Raw genomic sequence first — 17,549 nt, forward strand, 5'->3', positions numbered from 1 at the left:
TACCAGGTATTTATAGATGGTCATCCATCCAGGTCCCAAGCTGCTTAAAATTTTAGTCTTATTTTTATATTATTTTAATTAAAGAGTCTGGTATACTACATCTTTAGGGTCCAATCCCGAAAGGATATGAGCACCTCCTGGGAAGTACTCACCATACTCAACTCCCACTGAATCAAATGATGTTCAGCAACTTTGCAGCATTGGACCCTGCTTTTCTAAGAGATTTCTTATCAAATTAATATTCCAGGTATGCAGCATGTACACTGTAAATTACAGAAAACAGTGGCACAAGAGAGAGATTGGATTGCTTAGTTAAGTGTGAAATTGTGTTCTGGGATGTGAAGAATTGGGGCTTCATGCATCTGCAAACATGAGTTACTAGTGACTCAATGACCACAGTTTGAGAATTGCTGGTATACGTAAGAGTTCAAGCTTTCTTCAAGTGGCAGACAAGGAGATGCATGTTATTTTGTACTCTTGTACGTTTAATTTTTTTCAGTTATTAAAAAACCAGTGCTATGCACTGTAGATGTCTTACTACAATAAGGAGGGCTGTTGTGTGCAGCCTGTTTCAGTGAGGACAGCCAAAACAGCTTCTGTTATAAACAGAAAAATAACAAAATACACTTAGTATAGCCATCTGAAAGTGCACTGCTACAGTACCCCACTCAGGGTCTTATGCCAGGCCCATCAGCATGGTATCCAAGTCCTGATTGCTTCACCCACTCCTCTGAGGGGCCTCATTGTTCCCACAGAGAAACACTGACCAAACGTGCTTATATTTCACTTGTAGGGCCACCATGTCCACCTATTTGAGCCTAGAGTTTAATACCGTCAGCACAGGAGTACAGTGGGCAAATGACTCCATAACAGTGGCTTCCGGGTGCTTGTGTATAAAATGCACCTGGAGTCTTTTAGTATTTTTTTTAATCCATGTGTAAATGCAGAAACTGGGACTAAAATATCTAACAGGAAAGAGATTTTCTGAAGCGCCCCTGAACCACTGGCTGTGGAAGCTAGTTTGCTCAGGAGCCAGAGTTCACACAGAGAAAGGTCTCATACAAACACAAGGAGCACAAAACCACAAAGCTCATTGGCTTTTCAATATTTTGTCTGAAAATTAGTCAAAGTTGTAACACAGTCTAACCTGCAGCAACAAATTAAAACTGTGCTTTAAAAATAATCTTCCCCCTGCAGCTCCCACAGCTTATTTCAAATGAATAACAAGTTGAAAATTCCATAGGGACTTCTACTTCATTATTGTTACTTCAAACGCTAAACGTTATCAGCTAAAAGATCTTACCTTGGCTCCAAGCCCTGGCAGAAGGTAGGATTTTTCAGCTAATAAGAGCCTGGAAATTTTACAAGACCATGGGGGTTTTAAAAAATATTCTTGCACATTCTTAATGGCCAAATTAATAGATCTTATGCCAGATGTAAAGTGGCATTTTATGGTTAACTTTTAAAGGGTACTAATGGGGGTAAACTTTTAAGACTACTTTAAGATATGCAAGCAGTTAATTTAATACAAAACCATATTCACTACTGTAGATTCATTGTCTGCAATGGACTTCCTGTAAGGCAGTTTACAATTTTTTTTTCTAGAGAGAAATGTAATTTAAATAGCTATCAAGTATTCTGCAATTTAATAACTGAAGTTCTTCACTATCCTACTGTCTGGGCTTGCTACCACACACAATGCAGTGCATTAAATACCATTCCTTCACACTTTTATGGATTAACGCACTTCTGCTGAGTTGGCATTTTTGTAGGCTTTAGGATGCCAAAAAAACTAATACTAATAATGTTGTATTAATTGCAGGGATATATACAAAGACACAGAAGGCAAAGAGGATACATAGAATGTGTTGCAAAGTCAGGGGAGCACAACAATCATAGATATATAACAGCGCTATATGCATTTTCGTTAACATCCAGGATCAAATTCTGCTCTCACTTTTACTGGCATAAGTGAGGTAAATTCCATTCAAGTCAATGGAGCTGGGATTTAAACAAAAATTGAATTAAGAATGTCAACTGGCACTCCTAAGCATGTGCTTATTTTTCTGATCTTTGTTTCTATAATTCCTCTGTAATAGTTTTCTTTAAAGCCAGATGCTAGTTTTCTCTGTTATACCTAAGAAACTGGTGACAAACCAGTAAGAAGTGCCACAGCATCCTCTTCTCCGGTGTTACTCCACTCAGAACAGGCAGCTCTAGCCTGAGGAAACATTTCACATAGATCCAAGACTTCATATTTCTCCATTTCACACAACAGTTAGCAGTTCATGTAAATATTATGAGAATGTCACTATATTTCATGATTCCACAGACAGCGAAAACAAGAAGGTCAAGTACTTTGTTATCGTGCTGCTGCACTATCCCATATAGGAAGCAGGCAGGCAGAATTTTCTTCAGCTCAAACATCCTGTCATTGAATTTTTTCTCAAAGTTGTTGTTAAACAAAAAACAAAGATAAAAGTCGTTGGAGTTTTCAAGTGGACTGTGCTAGTCTCCCTCTGCCTCAATAAAGCTATAAATCTTATATGTCCCTTCTCCTCCCTTCCCTTGATGCCTTGCACTCTTCATACCGAAGCCAGTAAAATAATTCCCTGGCCCATGTGTGGGATTTCCAACTGTCTCAATATACAAGGGCTTCTGGATAGCTTTGTTAGCTCATATAAATGTTACTGGGTCTTTTAAAAGACCTACAGTATAGTGAACAGCAAGTCTGCTGCTAATGCTAATGTTTAACCTATTTAAAACAATGACACATTTGGAAAGTGATACAGCCAACAGAGGAGCTCAGATTAAAATATTTGACTCTTGCCAACAAGCAAGAGTAAGCAAATAGAGAAACGGAACAAAAATATGTCAAATGATGCAGTATACATCACAGCTAACAGAAAAGTCACCACATACACGAACAGTCTATAGGTCATGGGCAGAGAAATAATTAAATATGTGCAGGGTGCTCATCACCACCCAAAGATGTGGCTGGATCGACAGCTTTTTCCCCCCCCAACTTTAATTTTATCATGGTATTTGACACTCAAAATGGGCGTTGACCACAGAAAATCAGAGTATAGCACTATCTAACTTTCTCAGTCACCTACAAGGCATTGATAAACTGCCTTGGCTGTGTATTCAAAGATGAAGTTTTAAAGACACCCCACAGGCTGAATTAGATGTCGGCAGACATAAGTAATGTGGAGAAAACTCCATCTCTGCCCCTCAAATGGGCAGTAGGCAAAAGAACTAAATGTCACGTACAGTCGCACATCACAAAAGATAAGAGGTAAAATCTCAAGTTTGGATGCCTAAAGCTAGGTACCTAAATGCATAGTCTGATTTTTAGAGATAAAGAACACACACAGCTCTCACGGGCATCATCTATACTACACTCCAATATCAGCGGTGTGTGGGGTATGCATAGCCACATGCGGTAGCGAAAAGCAAGCTGCGTCCACACTGTGGTGCATAGACACTGGTGTCAGTGAAAGGCTCTGGCAGAGGGAACGCAGCAGGGAAAAGCTTCAGCAGCTTCCCACTGCAGGAGCCTTTCCGCACTGCTTCCCCATTGCCAGAGTCTCTTCCTGGAGCAGGGAAAGGTTCCAGCAGCAGGGAGGCAGCGGGACACTGCACTGCTAGCAGCAGCAGTGTGGATGGGGGAAGCTCTGCTTGGTCTGTGGAAAAATTTGTAAGTTACATACCCACAGGCTTTCGGTCTGCCGTTACTGTAGTCGCTTAAGCAATGCCTCACTGTCTACACCACTATTTATACCCATTCTAAGAGGGTATGTACTCTACATGCCACCAAAAGAAGTATGCAATGTAAGCACATCTATTGTCTTATATACTGATATACATATATCCCAGTCCATTGAATAGGGGACATAAGCAGGGAGGAAAAAACAGAACATGAGCAGAGCACCACTGCTCTCCTGCAATTATCTGCCTGCCAAATCAGCCCCCTGGGGCCATGAACATCCAGACATAACTTACAGCAACATCAGGATGCTCTAAAATAGGATGAGAGACTGGGCTGGTGTCAGGATAGTCAAAATTGATTATTCCATCACTGCTACAAGTCTGAACCAAGAACTTTGCAATTATTGTATGTATTTAATTCCTTTAACCAATTTTAACTCTCACCTTTCTTTCTTTCCCTTTTGATAAATAAAACTTTACATTTTAGATACTAAAGGATTGGCATCAGCGTGATTTTTGGGTAAGATCTGAGTTATATATTGACCTGGGTGTATGGCTGGTCCTTTGGGATCTGAAGAACCTTTTATTTGATGAGACTGGTTGTAAAGAATCACTCATCTCTAAAGTCTAGTGTTCTGGGGGGTAATACAAGGACTGAATTACCGAAGGAAACTGCTTTTATGACATCTTGTTAGCTAGCATGGTGAGACAGAATTTACTTTAGTTGCTTGTATGGTAAATCTCATGGGAGAATAACCACCAGTTTTGGGTTGTGTTTGCCCTATTTCTCAGCAGTTTGTCCTGAATTTGGCTCTCTCAGCTATGACCCACAAAGGCAAGGTTACACCTTCACAAAATTTCTCAGTTGAATAATTAATATATTGATTACTAATAATTACTGACACTACTTCACACTGTGTGTGAACTGCAATATTTCACTTAAAGCATAAAAAAGCATCTGAAACTAGAATAAATATGTCCTTTGGTAACTAACAGATTATAGCTTTATTCAAAAAGTTATTGTTGTTTTGGTGATCTGACACTCGTATCACTGTCGTTGAATTCTAGAAATTGATCTGTACTCTGATATCTAATTCAAGTTGTAAAAAAAAGCGACTTAAGGAAAAAACATTTAAGTGACTATTGAAAATATATACTCAATCAATGTTTATGAAGAACTGTCTCTTTGTCATAAAACTGTAAATTGTACATCAAACCTAACTACACCACAGAGAGTAAATCAGTTACAGAGGTGAGAAAATATTTGACCAAGAAATTATAGTCTCACCATGCCCATTGGAGAAGTATCTTTCTAGCTTCAGGAAGTTATGGGTTGGTTCATTTCTTGAAACATGGCCAGAACTGAACACAGTGTTCAAGCTGAGGGCATATAATTCATTTACGTACAGTAATAGTATTATAATATTTTCATTACCGCTGTTGTCTATCCCCTTACTACAACATAACATCTTATTTGATCTTTTTGACCATCACTGTAAATAGAACAAATGCTCTTCATTGAGCTTTTCACAAAGATATCTAATTCTTTTCCTTAGTAGTCATAATTAGTTTAGAACCCATTAACGTATATGAATCATTCAAATGGTTTCTTCAAGCATAGCCTTCTATTTGCCTACACTGAATTTCATAAGCCATCATGTTGCTCACACACTTGCCTCTGTTCGGCAAACTCCCATTTATTAATATCTCTCCATTTTTAAAATGCTGACGGTTTTGTCTTAGTCTTTGTTTTCTGTTTCTTAGCCAGTTCCTAGTCAATGGTGGAACTTTACCTCTCACCACATGACTACTTAATCTCCTTATTAGCCTGTTGTGAAAGGCTTTTTGAAAACTGAAATAAATTATGTCCATCAGTATTTCTTTACACTCCATATAGTTGACCTGCTGAAAAGAATTCTAATGCATCAGAGACACATAACTTTAATTTACAGGAAAACATGTTTTATTCCTATCATGACATGGTCGTTTAGCATGGGCATTATAAAAATAACCTTAAGATTAGATAGGTATATATCAGACATCTATCTTTAATGGCTCCTTCAGCTAATTTACCTATTATTGAAGTAAGACTCACAGGCTTGTAGTTTCCAGACTCACAAAGCCTTTTACCAGAAAAGTACAACGTTTTTGTAAAGGGTATGGGGTCACTGGTTGGAGTTCTAGGTTGCAATGGTACATATAACTGGCTGACCTAATACCAGTCCATAAAAACCAACCCCATGGGAAACTTCCTTTGCACTTGTATGGCTGGTGTGAGGTTTTGGACATCCTTCACATCTTATTATTTCTTCCTCTCACAATGAAGGCCAATCTGTTTCATGACAACCTACTACTGCCACTTCTGACTTGAACAGGCGCTCAGAACAGCCAGCTCTGCTTCTGGAGTTTCCCTTTGAAAGGGCACCACTAGCTGCCATGGGCAGTGAACAATAGTAGCCTATAGACCTCTAAGTCTGAATTTCAGTTTTATTTTAATTCAACGTCTGGGTATCCCCCGTGTGTTCTACTGCAATCACTGACGAGTGATAAACAGCACTGCAAATGGTGCTTGCATCATGGAATCCTACTTTGTATCAAAAGCAAAGGCACCTGTGGATTTTAAGTGGGATACTGAAGAACAGCAGATGCAGTAGGATCACAACAGCTAAGTTACAGAACACACATTAAGAATCATTAAGCACCATAAACTCTAAATGCTCATAATAGTGTCAGAAATCCCCAATTCCCATTCTACATAAATTGGGCTATAGAGCTCCCAAAGTAGCACGCATTTCCTTGATTTCTGTACCTTTACAATCCCAACTAGTGTTGCAGTAGCCTTCCTTTTTGCCTTAAATTCTTCTCTTAAGGGGAAAAATGGAAAACCGACTGACTGAAGAGTCAAATAATAATGCTACATTCCCGAAGTAAAGGCTTATGCCTGCAGAATTTGAACTTTTGAAATGATTTTAGTTTATCTGTGAAGCTCTAGGTAACTGCTGTCTTAACAATGCTGCATCTTCTCTTAACATGTTAAAATTAATTCACCTCAAGGCTGACAACAAGCATGAGAAATTTCAGCCTTACGGGTAATTTTTTTTCAGAAAGTTATGAAGTCACTGGCAACAAGGATTTAGCATGAAAATGCCATCTCAACCATACCTGTAACATTGCCAGTGACATGCTATAAAGAGGATTCTGTTCAACTATGTACCTTCCAAGTTTTACAGCCTTTGCACGCACTAGGGGAACAGTCATTAAAACGCCACTTTAGAGATAAAATAAAGACCTTCTCTGCTTGTGACAAGCTTCCATCCCCTGAAAATCAAAAGCTGATGCCTCCACAGGGGGATATTTATTGCCAGTTGCACACAGTTTAAACAGGGCTATGAATAGGGTGGGGCAGAGGAGGCATTCAACAGGCTAGAAGGAGAGTTAAAATAAAAATTCTACTCGGGTGGTTTGAAGAGTTCCTTTCCACACTAACCAACACCTCCACCCCTACACACAGTGCCGATATCCACTGAGATTCCTCTACAACCTTTAGGGAGTATTTTAATTCCCCTCTCCCTGCCTCCACCCATCTCCCCATAGAAGATGCTATCACAGATCAAGTCTGCTAAGAGAATTAATTAAAACTCATCTCAGGAGGCAAGTTGCATTTATAAACAGATAAGTGTGCAAGCTAGGCAAAAGTTTTCAGAAAAAATACCCAGCTTTTTTTTTTTTTTTTTAAAATTACTCTTAGGTCACTTCACCGTTCTAGGTTCAGTTTTCTTCTAAAGAGGAATGATCCTTGAAAATAATTCAGGATAGATTAAGGAACCCTTTTTTAAAAAAATGGTTTCTGCTTGGATTTTGCAATTATCTCTCATTTCTCCTACTCTAAACTAATTAACATTTTATTTCTTCAAATATCTATTAGAAAAAATTATACAAACATACTAAATAGAATGAGAATTACATAAGAACATAAGAAGGGCCATACTGGGTCAGACCAAAGATCCATCTATCCCAGTATCTTCCGACAGCGGCCAATGCCAGGTGCCCTAGAGGGAATGAACAGAACAGGTAACCATCAAGTGATCCATTCCTTATCACCCATTCCCAGCTTCTGGCTAACAGAGGCTAGGGACACCATCCCTGCCCATCTTGGCTAATATCCGTTGATGGACCTATCCTCCATGAATTTATCCAGTTCTTTTTTGAACCCTGTTATAGTCTTGGCCTTTACAACATCCTCTGGCAAGGAGTTCCACAGGTTGACTATGCATTGTATGAAAAAATACTTCCTTTTGTTTGTTTCAAACCTGCTGCCTATTAATTTCATTTGGTGACCCCTAGTTCTTGTTGGATCACTATACTATACATGTTAGAGGCATACAAAAATCCAGACATGCACATAAGCATTTCAGAAATGTAAAAACAAAAACAATGTAATGCAAGGGAAAACCGCTAGCACTCAGGGGACACTGGCCTATCTCAAAAACCAAAAGGAACAGTGTTAGAGTAAGGGAGAGCAAAGGGGAAGCTCTTCTTTCTCCTCTCTCTTCTCCTTTCCTCTGTTTACAGAGCTCTTCCCTCTCAGATAGTGAGGTGAAGACAATCCACTACTCAGCCAACCAACCACCCTACAGATAAGATGCGGGACAACCCGCCTGCCACCACCACTCCTATTGCTGTAGAACAACTACTAGCTGGAAGGATTATTTAGGATCCTCTATACGATGCTAGGGAATGGGTTCAAGAGTGGTGGGTCAAAGGTTGAAGGACGAATGGCTAGGGGTTTGGGTGGTAGCGGGAGAAAGGACTAATGGATTTTGGCCAAGAATGTGGGACTTGGGTCGTATTTTGCCCATGGACGGTAACACAAAGCAGCAGTTGACATAGACAGTTTTTGAGGATGCTCCTTTTTGGAGTTTTGACAGCACATCACTAATCTGGGATCAGAAACATAAATACTTTGTAAATGGTGGCCTAACTATTTACGTGCAGAAATATTCCAGCATTATCTCCTCTCACTGGAAAGCACAAAACAAACGGATTGCCTCAGACACTTCAAAATGAGTCAGACTACTAGACCTCTTCGTTATCAGTTCATCTGAGCAGTGCTCTCCTGCCCACTCCCCACCAAGAAAGCATGGACACCAAATCTTCACGAAGATCATATACATTAATCATGCTATCCTGGCCACGAGCATTACCAATGGACTCAAGTGTACAGAGTTACCACAAAACTGCTGTACAGTACTCTCAGACGCTAATAATTACACTTGCCATGTCCTGTCTCTTAGGAAAAGAAAAAAAAAAGATTTATTCCCATTCACCAAATATAAAAATACAGCCAACAACAAAAAATAGCTCATGCTTTGAGCTGTATTGAACAGCTAAAAGTTTGCTATGATTTACTTGTCTTCCTTCCATTTTGGAGTTTCTAGAGATGTTAATGTACAATTCTGGGGATGATATAGGTTATATGATTCCAAACTCTTTGACAAGCGAAAGATACCCAAATGTCCATAAATTATCAGTATATAAACCAACTGGCATATCATTTTAAAACAAAGTAACCAGCGACTAATATATGGCTAACTGTAACCAAAAAACACCCCTTCAATGTGGTGAGCATATAAATCCACTTCACATCTAATACAAATGATTCCATGTAAATAAATCCATGAATTACTGCAGCAGTTCATATTCATCAGCTTTTAAAAAGCGAAAACATAAGTCACTCACAAAGTTGTTTTTTCACTCCCAATCTTTGTCGCTATAGCCACATCTCAGCTGTCTCGCCATTACCTTCTGGATGCCTTCCACTCAACTTCAGCTTTGCTTGGCCAAAATGGAACTTCCCTATCTTTCCTCCAGAGCCCTCTTCTGGGTCACTATTGACAACAGTGTCATTCTTCCTGTCTCTCAAGACTGTAAGTTTGGAGTCATCTTTGACTCTCTCTCTCTTTCTCACCCCATATATCTAGGCTGTTTCCAAATCTTACTGCTGCTTCTTCCATAATATCCTTCCTATCCTCCCTGCCCACAGATGAAACTTTTATCTCCTGCTTTGATTACTGTAACCTCCTCCTCAACACTCAGTTCACTCTCTGGTCCATATCAAATGACGCTACTGAAGACAGTCTCTCCAACCACTACCCTCTTTAAATCCCTCCACTGGCTCTGCTTCTTCCACTATATCAAGTTCAAGTTTCTCTGCCGGACCTTCAAGACCCTTCAGACTCTGTCCCTCTGACCTTATCCACTTGTTTTTGTTACTCACAGCCATTCTCTTCAGCCAAAGACACCAACCGTGACCACCCACTTGTCTGCTCATTCCCACAAACATCTTCATCCTTACTTCAACACCACCCGTTACGTGTGGATTGTTCTCCTTGATATGTGATCTGATCATTCCTCCTTTTAATCCCTTCTCCAGGCCAACTTCAGCTGTGACAACTACAAGAAAGTAGCCAGTGTTAAATGGCAAGACTCAGGGCAGTTGGAAAATACTGCTATTTCTGTAATTAAAAAAAAACTAAAAAAAAAAATAGTTTGCAAATATGAATATAGAAATATACCAATATACTGCATATATAAAATGTATATATTTAATTGTCTCCCTCCCTACCCAGTCTTTGTATATTACTTCTGTTGTCACTATGTAAACTCTTTGGGGCAGAGACTTAGTCTCCCTCAACATCTGTACAGCAGAGAGCACAACCTCTGATTCTGATTGTGGTTTCCGGGTGCTGCTGGAATATAAATATTTACTACCAACAGCTCTCTAGTGGCCCAAGTGCTATAACTCAAGTATCATGCAAGAGTGCAAACAAAAGCTAGCAAGAAGCAATGATTTCTGCACTTTTGGGAGTGGTAGAAGGTAAGAAGAGGAGCACTAGTAGTTACCATTCCCTCTACCCCAACCCAGGAATGCCTATTGATACTCAAGTAGCTGTCTCTCTAGTACTGTTATATAACACTATTATATAACTTCTTATAGCAATATCCTTTCAGTGAAAACACAACAATCTTCAGTGGCTCATTATAGAGCTATGTTCCCCATGGAGGAAAAAAAAATCGGTTACAAAAAGCTGTGCTTTAATCAGGACGCGAGTGTTCTCAACATTGTTATTTGTAGAAGGGCATGTGCGTAGATTACTGCACCATACACTTGCCCTCTGAAAACAGCATATGGGCAGCTATTATTCTTTAGCATTTCTTTTATTCCCATCTCAGTAACTAATAGAACTAATATTTTATTCATATCTTAGTAACTAATAGAACCAACCACAGAGGTTTTTTTTGCCTCTTAATACAAATCCTCATCACAGAGCATGAAAAAACCCTTACAACCCAATCTTTCACAAAAGGTGAAATTAGTTTCTTTGGAAGGGGAATAAATTGATAGGGCATTGTTAATTCCAGACATTTCCCATAAAGCAAGTAAACAATCTATAATGTCAACAGATTGATGAGCCAAATGAAAATACAACCAAAACATCTGAACATTCAAATAGTCAATAGTTAACATCTATGATTTTGCACAATTTACAAAAGATCTAAAAGCCCATTTAGAATCCACAGATATAACAAAGTTGCCTGAAAGAAATAAAAACAAGGAAGAAAAATACAGAACACAACCCAAAACATGTAAACAAAAACAAGACACACTTACTTCAGATTTGGAGGACATGTTTTCTTCCATGTCAGAATCATTGGGATCCACAATATCATCAAATGGTGGTAAAGTTGCTTTTTTCTTCTCCAGTGTCTCACTTTCCAGTTTGACCTTCCCCATCTTAAGCTGAGATTTATCCCTTATTTGTTTTTTGTCAGCAGAACAAGTAAGTATCAGGGAGGGAGCACTAGAAAAACTTCGAAATAAAGCCTCCGAACTACTTTTTTTCCTTTTTTTGGCAGTAAGTTCCTCAGAATCTGTAGTGGGGGCCCTTTTTGTAGGGGCCTTCTTTTCTTGCTGCTGTCCACCTGTTATAGTAAGGATGCTATTTTCAGATTTTGGCTCCTTGGACATGGGTTTGGGTTCCTTGAAGGCCATCTTAGGAACAATTTTTTCATCTTTCAGTGGTTTGTTTTCTTTGGGTTTCTTAGAGGATTCTTTGGAAGATTTGTTGTGTTCCCTGGAAGGTTCTTTGAAGGCACTTTTATGTTCTTTTGAGTCTTTAGACGGTTTTTCCTTGTGCTCCTTTGTTAATTTATGGGGCTTTGAAAAACTGTTACTACTGCTGCTGCTGTTTGTGTTTATATTCTTATTGGGGTCCTGCAACAAGGATAAGCACAGAGGAGATTTAAAACAAAGACAAAAACAGTATGAGCGCAAGATTTAACCTACACACATGGATTACAAACTGTAGAATTTGTTCACTTTAAGAACACATTCATAGGTTAAAACAATTCTTCTATGTTCCCCCTTTTAAAAAATTGGCAATCTTATCTTAAGAAACACATGGCTGATTTATTTTAAAGATGAATACAGTACCTCAGTGGTTGTAAAAGGTGGACCTTTTCAGTGAGTTATAGTGCAATAAGAGCATCTAAGACACTGCAGAACGCTCCTCTAAATTGTTTGGCAGGTAGTTAGGACAATTTTAACTTCTGAACAAAGTTGGGTTTAAGTAGTACAAAGGAGAAGAGCACAAAAAAAAAGGAAGTTCAGGACTTTCTAATATGAAATGTCAAGTGTGAAAAGCAAAACAGTTATGACAACAAGGCAGGTAAGCCACCTGTACTTCACAGCACAACTACAACCGTGCGAGGGTCAGACGCATGTTGCAGCCACAACATTTCAGGCAAGATCTTATGTCCTCCCCAACTTTTTCCACAGTTCATTTCTCATACAGAATGATAAATTCATAGATAATTCCTAAAACCCATCTGGATACCCAATATTTAAATGAAGTCCTCTTTGCTTCAAACTCATGGTGTGGAAAAAGAGCTGTAGAGTAGACTGTGCTAGGGGAGGGAAACCTTTACCTGGTTCCATTTTCTCATACTGCTGTTTACTTTTTCCTGGGTTTTGTTTATGTTGGGTATTTCCTTATGTTTTTAATTCCATCTCTGATAATGGCATTCGCTTTTGAGCAGTTCTAATGTTTAAGTAGTCCTACCAGACAAGCAAATGGCAGATATGGTATACAATGTGATTCTTCGCCCAAATTTGCCATTGTAAAAATCTCAAAGGCCAAACACATGGTGGAGCCACCATCTTTCAAGCGGTACCAACAGTAAGGGAACCACATTTCGAACGACTAAAAATGCTATTTCTGGGACTTCTTATTACATATGATCTGACCCCATCGTTCCTGGCCTGATTTTCAAAAGGTTCTGACCTCACCAGCCACTCACATAGATAGAGCACTAAGAACCTCTGAAAAATCATTCATTCCAGAGATGTTAACACCAAATGCTTATGGTAGTTATCCCCAGAAACAAGTTTATTTTTACTGAACTAGTAATTCTGAAAGAACAAAACCCAATTTCCAACAAGTAACATATGCTCAAAGTAAGGCTAATTATTTTCCTATAGGTTAATTACATAATAATATCTTAAATATATTTTTATTCAAATATTCCTAAATGTTAAACACATTTTGATGAAGAAATGCATACAATTCAAGTGACTGCATACAGTTCTCAAACTGCCAGAGAATTTCCTTTCTCCATGGCAAAAATAAAAGTCGAAAATGGCATAGAAATTCAAAAGAATTTTAGAACTTCATGGAACCAAGGGAAGTTTTGGGTGTGCAAACAAACAATAAAATCTACAAAATACTGTAATTTGGGGGTTATAAAATTATGATGTAAAATAGTGCATGCACAAATAGGATTCATTTACTCACGACATGAACAACCATTCCAACATACTATAGTACTCTTTTCTTTTGCTTAGAAAGCAACAAGAGAACCCAGATGACAAGCAGTGAATTAAATCAGTAGGATCATCTAGCTCACGAACAGAAGAATTACTGGAACAGCACAATGACCCAAATATTGTACTTGAGTATACTGTCTCAAGCAGTGATCTCCATCAATTTTCTCAGTAAAAGAGGGGAAAACAGAGCACCTTAGCCACTGTTTCGGAGAAGCAGCCGTGTTAGTCTGTATTCGCAAAAAGAAAAGGAGTTTACTTGTGGCACCCTAGAGACTAACCAATTTATTTGAGCATAACCTTTCGTGAGCTACAGCTCACTTCATCGGATGCATTACTGAATGCATCTGATGAAATGAGCTGTAGCTCACGAAAGCTTATGCTCAAATAAATTGGTTAGTCTCTAAGGTGCCACAAGTACTCCTTTTCTTCTTAGCCACTGTGCAACACAATAGCATGGTGTGTGTGCGCGTGTAAGGTTTCTCTAACTGTCGTCTGTCTCAAGAAGTTTTCACCCTATAGCATGAGAACTGATCATCCTAATTTTTTTTCCACACGACTGTAACTGCCAGCACTGTTCTTACTAAGCATCTAATTCTTTTTTTAATCTTCCTAAGCAAGTTACTTCAACAATATCCAGCAACAGTGAATTTCATAAATTAATGTATGGCAAAATTTGTAATATGTGGTTATTCAACCTTAGTTGAATTATGCCAACTAAATTTCTGTGTTTAACCTGTTTAGGGAGCTTGCTCCCTATTTTGATGGTCAGATATTTAAACTAATTGCTATAAAAAAATATTTGTAATGCTAATTGTAACGCTGGTAAACCAAGTGCCAGCTCTGGCTAAGGCCATAGGCATTAGCTAAAAACTGACCACCTCATGGCTGGAAACGAAACCAGCTCACCTATAGGTTAGTTTTGTTCAAAATAGGTATTAGTCATATAAGAATGTATTTAATGTTTAGACTATCAGATGCCTGTAAATTGCTGCAGGCATTCATCTCATTTATGATGTCTATATTCCATGCTATAAAGAAATATGTACATTTTGGTTTGTAGCTTTGAAAATGTTTGTTCTGAACTTGTGAACCCAGCCACGGGAATCATTCCCCCTCCCCCACCATCCATCCAGGAGGACTATCAGAAATTAAATGGGAAATTATAAAAGACAAAAGATTTGTTCATTGCGTCATCCATCCATAGAGAAGTATGTGCAGAGGGCCTTGTCCCATCGGTTTTAATGATAGAAGATGGAAACAAAAATAGCTGACATGAAGATTTTTCATCTCTTTTCTGTTTGAACTCTCACAGGGTTAGAGAGTCTCAACTGAGGCAGAGCCTTGAATAGACAGATTACCACATCTCTGTCACCTTTGGGAATCATAGATAACTCACTTGTGTATATATGCTTGCTTTAATCTGTAAATAAATAATTTTATTTCCCCTAGTAAATAAACTCTAATTAGTTCATTATAGAAATGGCAACAGGTGTTCTCTTTGGTGCGTGATCTCAGATACAAATTAATCTGGGGTAAGTGACTGGTCTGTTAGGACTGGAAACAACCTCACTATTTGTGATTTTGGTCTAAGCGACCATTTATCACTAAGTCCACTTGGTGGGGTGAAAGATAGTGTGGTTTGTAATATTAGCTTGGTTTGACTCAGGAGTGGAGACCAATGTAGCCAGTGATATCTCAGTAAACAAAATATTTAAAAAAGATCCTTAAAATCTTTTTGAAATTTTGGAAGTCAAGGAGAGCTTGTTAAATAAGACCTATATGTAGAGTCTGGTGCATATTTGCCAATTAGAACAGTATAAGTGTTGTAAAGAAAATTTTGTTGCTAAGAATGGGAACTACCTCAGAGTGAAAGGGAGAGCTGAGGCTTTGGCCTTAATTTGGTTGAATTAGTGTTCACTCAAGCCCCATTCAAGTTGCCAAGCAGATGACGTACCTGCTGCGGAAAACTGGGAAATGTCTGGTTTTTTTCAAAGGAAAGAATGAGACACTCCGTTCTCCTCCCCCCCATAATCACCAGGATGAAAGAAGGAGTTAACGTCTCTCTCTTCTAATGGGAAGAAGCAATAGATCTGAGACCCTAAAAGCATGGAAACTTCAAAGACTATTATATTTGGATATGTCAGATCCTGTGGGGCACATGGAATATTCAAAGACTTTCGTATCGATAAACGTTCTAGGTCTTTATCTTCCTGGCTCTGGGTGGTTTTGGGGAACTGGGAATCCCTTAGGGTTTATTAATGCAAAGTCACTGTGCTGGTTATACAGCTACCCAGCCCTTTGAAGCATTGACTGGTTTTATCTGTTTCAGAAGGACTGGGGAAAAAAAGACCCCTCACTGTATGAAGTGTCAGCCTGAACTGATTCTGTGACCCTCACTTGATCCACAAGCTGACATGAGACTTTAACCAAGAGGACAAAACCCTGCTATAAGAGTTTGAAGGATTTTTGAAACCTACCATGGTCTCCATATGGAAGATGGGCAACGCCTGGTACGTTTAACATGGATGTAGACCATTTATTGTTTAATTGTATATTTTCTCTGTAATGCTTTTGTCCTAAATAAATGAACTGTGCTTCATGAAAGCTGACTGGTCACTGGTAAACACTGTCAAAGCCCTTGGGAGACAGCAGAATAGCAGGCACTAAAGTAAGATCAGACCTGTTGGAATAAACACAACCCTAACACACTATTCTGGAGGGAGAGGAATGTGAGTTCCTGCCCCATACGGTACTCTTGAGAGAGCAGAAGTACAGTTAAACCTGGAACTGATACATCTACAATTCCCTGATCTTTATATCACGTATATAAAAATTATGCACTTAACTATATAACTACCTTGTTTTTCGTCAGTTGATGTTCATTCACCATTCTGTGCTGATAAGCATCTGTTTTTTTGGGAGGGAGTTTCCCGGCAATGGGGGTGGGAACCCTCCTGCCTATCTGTAGCTGTGGTTTATTTGGCTGCCTTACACTGCCACATGTTTACAATGAGGAAGAGGGAAACATTTAACTTTTGGGAACTGCTGTTGGAGTAACCACAATTCAGAATGTGACAGCAGCAGAACATGAGAAATGCAATGAGCAAACTAGGGTCACAGTAACCCACAACCTCTACTGAGGTTGACTAATTTTAAAAATATAGTTTGTAGAACTGATCTGAAAACAGAGATGGCCTTTCAAATAGAACTTGTGACAGTTAGATGGGATGTTAGAGCAGGGTACACATGTTGTGCTGTGCAGCTATACTTGTTATCTAATTAGCAAGACACTGGCAGAAAACTCTTCAGGACTTGTCTAATTTAGATGTTTAGGCTGTGCTCATCAGTGTAGGAGCTGAGACTATGTCTACACTGCCCCACAGTTTGGACTATGGGGTGTGAACAGAAGTGTGCACCAAAGTGCTGCACTCTAACTCCCCCATGTGGATGCTGCAGGTGTGAACTTAGATTCCTAGTTCACATTAACGTAGTCCTCTTTGAAAATGAATACGTTAAAGACAAACTAGATTATCTTTCAATTTGCGCCCGCAGCATCCACACAGGGGAGTTACAACATAGCATTTTGACGTGCACTGCTATTCATCCCCCCGTAGTCTGAACCTGGGGCTAAGTAGACAAACTGTAATGTCTTCCAAATATTAGAACTATGAAATCACAGCCTCTCTCTTCCTCCCCTTTCCTTAGATGTAAGGGGAAGAGGAACAGTTAATTGTTTTGGTTTTAATGTTTGTATTTTTGTTACTTAAAATATTTTATTTAGTTTTGTGACATTTTAAAAAAACCTATCCAGAGCTTTCTTCAAACAATATGTCAAAAATACAGTACTAGTACATGCATAAACACAGCAACCACCATAACACCAGAAAATAAATAAACAAACTCCAAAAGCCTGAGAAGAAACTTGGGGATGGGGAACAATAAGAGACTGACC

The 17,549-nt window shown here is 38.9% G+C and overlaps 1 protein-coding gene across 1 annotated transcript in view; it reads right to left on the reverse strand.

The window, feature by feature from the left end:
• MLLT3 (MLLT3 super elongation complex subunit) overlaps positions 1–17,549 on the reverse strand; it is a 220,951-nt gene that overhangs the window by 43,930 nt on the left and 159,472 nt on the right. The window contains exon 7 of the mRNA XM_077816451.1: positions 11,384–11,986. Coding sequence (XP_077672577.1) covers positions 11,384–11,986 — 603 coding nt within the window. The remainder of the gene's footprint in view (positions 1–11,383; positions 11,987–17,549) is intronic.

Source organism: Eretmochelys imbricata, chromosome 5 (genome assembly GCF_965152235.1).
Source record: "Eretmochelys imbricata isolate rEreImb1 chromosome 5, rEreImb1.hap1, whole genome shotgun sequence".
NCBI classification, from domain to species: domain Eukaryota; kingdom Metazoa; phylum Chordata; order Testudines; family Cheloniidae; genus Eretmochelys; species Eretmochelys imbricata.